Consider the following 4,502-nt stretch of genomic DNA (forward strand, 5'->3'; position numbering starts at 1 on the left):
CCCTTTTTATGGCATGGAGTACCTGGCTGGAAGGACATTCAAGGCCACTTTTTTTCATCTCTCCTCTATCTCACAGCCACATGTGACGAGTGTGCTATATTACCGAAAACCTGCATGTTCATTTATCACATATTTGCTAACGAAGAAGAAAACACAAGCTAAAAGTTACATTTTTAGTTCATGAGCATGACATAATTGGCTCTTTATAACTTATAGCTATTCAAAATTATGAGAAAAATTATTTGCGGACATGTGCTAACATCATACATTCATCAGTAGGATCTAATTTAAAAAGTTATAGAAATTTTACAGGGGTTGCTGTAAAGAAATACCACTTTTTCTGTGAAAATAATTGTCAAATTACCATACTATGTTTGTTTTACATTGGCATTATTAGCTGAAACAATTCTTAAAGATATCTGCATTGCTTGTGTAGGCAACAATACTACACACTAGTACACAGAAGTAATAGGGCTAAAGCACAGTTCTATTTTATTGGAAACAAGTACAACCTATTTCCTATTGCACACTTAATCAAGTTTTGGCTTAATGTACTGAACATTACTCCTGTGTTTACGCATCAGCTCAAGGAGCTTTTCCCTTCTCTCTTCGAGTGTCTCCGGCCTTGGCCTGTTGCGCAGCTTATCGAGAACTCCGGTCACAAACTTCTCGGCATCGAATGCCCTCGCTTCGTCTATCTGGGCTAGAAGCTCTGCCCTGAAGACTTGCTCTTTGTTCTTCTCAATTCGATACCTCCGTTTCGACCACAGCGCGTGCATCCGCTTGCGCAGTTTCCGGAGCTTATGTTTTTTCATCTTTTTCCGACGAACAATCAACATGTTCACGGCCCGCTTCTCGTTAACGACGCCTGTCGGTTTCGGATCTGTTTTCTCCATTCTATTGGAGTTTGTGTCCGTTGACGGTGCTATAACTTTGGTGTCCCCGATTGCTGTGGTTGGCTTCACGAAGGATGGAAGGTTGTAGTCCCACGACCTCCGCAGAGTTGGGAGATTGATGGGACTTTTTACGCCTGGAGGTACGTATACTACACTTCGATCTGCAGTAGTTGATGCCGGCAAGCGCTCAGCCGCGACTTTGCGAAGACATGTCCCAGGCAGATAGGATTCTTGATGAGCAATTTGATGTAGTTCCCCTGGAAACAGATATACAAAACAATAAAATGCAAGCACGATCGTATAGTTACAAGACAGAGCACGAGTACTTTATATACACTCAGCGTTTTAGCTTTGCTGCATCTTGGAAACCACGTAACAACTAGGTAATCCGTATACAGGCGATGCGTGATTGTGGCTAGTGTGTGCATTTTAGCGGTTTAACCTCGAAACTTACTTTGTGGCGGTGGGATCAAACGAGCCGATCTCGCAACTCGACCGACTTCAGACGCAGCTCGCGTCAAAGCACGTACAAATGCCATGACAGGAAGGGGCACACTCGGCGCTGAAAAAAAAAAAACATCAAATCAAACAATTTTGAAACACTTCTGCGCGGCACATTTGTCAGTTCTAGCGCGTCCAACTGAGATCAACGTTAGATAGATCGCCCGAAAATCGCGCTTGCCGGCTGCTATACCAGCGATAACTGCAATTGAAAAAGCCACTTACGTTTAGAGCAGAAATTAGGACGACAAGCGGCAGCCTACGTGCATCATTCAATGAAATGGAACAAGTTAACCAACTAGTTTAATCAAGCGAACGGGGGAATTCAGGCAACTGCCTGAAACAACTAATGCGACCCATGACCTACTACACTCCTGACCTGTTCAGATAGCGGGGTTCCTATGGGAGCGCGTGTCCCCGCTCTCGTTCAATCGCTCGCCGTAGGTGGCGCTACCTATAACCTGTTCGTCTGCTACTGTGCGGCCGGCAGGAGGGCGACGGACTGATACCATGCGTCTGCTTCTGTGACAAACTGCCTATACGTGTGATTGTTTTTTGCTGAAAAGGCTAACGTGTGCTATGTGTTACATTTTAGTAGTTAGGCTATACTGGTTGATTGACTTCTAAAGCTGTATATTTGCGTAGAAATGTCTTGCTGCATGGTTGTTTTTGCCATTCCAGCCTAAAAAAACTTCAATTTAGTATTCATAAAGCTTTTGACTAATAATGTACTCATTGGTAATAGAATATCAAACTGATTTTAGGTTGTTTAGGACGCGTCAGGTGAAACGCAGTGCCCCTGTTGAGCACTTACCTTGGACACTCGCCCTGGACAGGTGTTACACTTGTAGTCAATTGATAGAAGAGAATAATGCACATACGCCCACGGACGCATATCAAGGAGAGACACAGGAATTGAAGCTTTAACTCTTACTGTGACCTACACAACAAAAATTGTGCGTCAAATTTCGCTACGGGAGTTTGTCTGCTGGAACGGGGAGCGCTGGCCGATGCGCGTTTCTATGATTTTATATGTCCGTGCGATGAGACGATATGGTAAAGGCAGTGATGTGCCTATCGAGGGCAACACATTGCGACCCCAATAAAGTTTTTATCGTCATCATTATCATCATCTTGTCGAGCATAGTTAATAATAATAATAATAATAATAATAATAATAATAATAATAATAATAATAATAATAATAATAATAATAATAATGTTTTATTTTTCATCAATAGTTTGATGAAGGACAGCGGCAGGTAAAAGCTGCTCTTCGAAAGAGGCAGCTTGACATAGGCCCACAGACGCCTTTAGCACGACAGCACTGGCAAACAGTTAGCAATGTTATCTAAGCAACAATTACAAAAATATCAAGTTCAAATTCTAAAAATAAAAATAGCAACCATGATAACAATGTAGCAACTGCAAAGAAATCTTGAAAACTATACATGTGTATATCGTGCAATTGAGTTCGGGTACAGAGTAAGAAATCTATGCCAGCTTTCACATATTTATCAATTAACGTAGAAACTGTGTAGAACAACCTATCTGTGGAGTAGTTTGTTCTCGAAGTTTTTATTTTCCATGTTTCTTTATGTCATGTTTCGAACAAATTATTTGGCTGCAGTTTCGAGAGGTCGTACAAATAATGTCGACTTTCTTGAAATTGACGCCTGACCACCAATGCTAACTTAAAATCGTAGAGACGATGTAGGGGTGGTATTCCAGCCTGTTGAAACAATTCACTTCTGCGAGCATCATACGACCAGTAAAAAATTATTCTAATATACGTCTTTTGCATCAGGTACAGTTTTTGTAAGCGCGTGTTAGTCGTAGTCCTTCATACCAAGAAACAATAAGCAAGATGCCAACAGAACAGTCATTTATAAAGTAAGAATTTTACCTTGTATAGTAGAACAGTTTTGCCACTGTACACCGTGCCCTCTACGCGAGATAACTGACCCAGCACACTGTAAATGCGATCGTTTCAAAGCATATTGCTCGAAAATGTAACTCCAAGAATTTTTATACAATTTACTAACTCAATAATAGTATCGCCATACTTGAAATGTATGTTTTCATTAACAGACTTATTTTTAGGGCGGAATAGTACCGCCTTTGTTGTACTAGTGGTTATGTTTGATTGATAGCGCCCAAGGGCGACACCCGCAGTTGGGGCGCGTACACATGCTGAAAATGTGCCATTATACTCGTTTGTCAATGAAAAGCAGATCCCTCAAAGTGATATCAAGGTTTCTGCTAAAAGAATTTGGCGAGTGTATGCGTGTGATTCGAGCAATGTTACAGCACTTCAAAATGAAACAAAACACATTTGTCGCTTTACTTATGCGTGCCACAATATGCCAGTTAAAGCTGATGTTTCAAACAAAGTTTCTGCACTTTCGAAGAATATCCTACTTGCTGGCACACAGTGACGGCTTGTGTCTGCAATAAAGAAAAACATATGTACGCGTACAGAGCTGCGTGCATTTGGGTCATAGTTCAATAAAATGTGCTAGCAAGGTTCTGGGCGCGTACATGATACAATGGAGGCATGCAACTAAACTTTTAAAATCTTGCGAGATTTTGGCTTTTCGGCTATTCTCTTTCTCTTTCCTTCTTTGGCTGTTTTGTCCCGCACGTAGTTTGAGAAGAAAGGACGGCTAAATTTTTGCAACACTAGCCGCGCCATGGCTTCTCGGTGCTCGCTAGTAGCGCCTTTATGGCTGAAAAGAGGGTTCAAGGCCACTGCAGGTAGCACAGTTTGCACAAAAAGTGCCATCGGCCTCTTTTTGGAAATGGCCAATGGCGCAAATGCTTCCGCGGCCCTTTCTAGAGTGCTCACAAAGGAAAGAAATGAGATCGTTGGGTATGAAAGCCCTCCCCTGTCTAAATTAAATATCACAGCAGTAGCTGGTCCAGATGAGCTGGGAGCCTTGATTTTGCCGATGCAGTCGTCGCAAGTAATGCAATCCTCAGCTGCTTTCACCAGGAAGCCCGCTATAAGGCCAAGCGTGCTGGCCCTTATGCCTGGCTGTGGGGCACCTGTGGGAAGGTAGAAATGAAAAGTGTGCAAGAATTTTATCAGTATATAGATAAGCA

The 4,502-nt window shown here is 42.2% G+C and overlaps 1 protein-coding gene across 1 annotated transcript; it reads right to left on the reverse strand.

Moving 5' to 3' along the window:
• Positions 1 to 466: 466 nt before the first annotated feature.
• Positions 467 to 1,779, reverse strand: LOC119162099 (uncharacterized). Its single transcript, XM_075889144.1, has 3 exons — positions 1,623 to 1,779; positions 1,351 to 1,458; positions 467 to 1,153 (listed from the first exon to the last, which is right to left on the reverse strand). The coding sequence occupies exons 2-3, from the start codon at positions 1,433 to 1,435 to the stop codon at positions 531 to 533; spliced, it is 708 nt and encodes a 235-aa protein (XP_075745259.1). The 5' UTR covers positions 1,436 to 1,458; positions 1,623 to 1,779; the 3' UTR covers positions 467 to 530.
• Between the last annotated feature and the right edge of the window lie 2,723 nt (positions 1,780 to 4,502).

Source organism: Rhipicephalus microplus, chromosome 3 (genome assembly GCF_043290135.1).
Source record: "Rhipicephalus microplus isolate Deutch F79 chromosome 3, USDA_Rmic, whole genome shotgun sequence".
Classification (NCBI taxonomy): Eukaryota; Metazoa; Arthropoda; class Arachnida; order Ixodida; family Ixodidae; genus Rhipicephalus; species Rhipicephalus microplus.

Excerpts from the sequence above, each read along its gene's own strand:
- LOC119162099 (XM_075889144.1), bottom strand. The coding sequence starts at position 1,435 with ATGGCATTTGTACGTGCTTTGACGCGAGCTGCGTCTGAAGTCGGTCGA. Across the intron at positions 1,154-1,350 it reads TTTGATCCCACCGCCACAAA|GGGAACTACATCAAATTGCT; the intron begins GTAAGTTTCGAG and ends ATCTGTTTCCAG.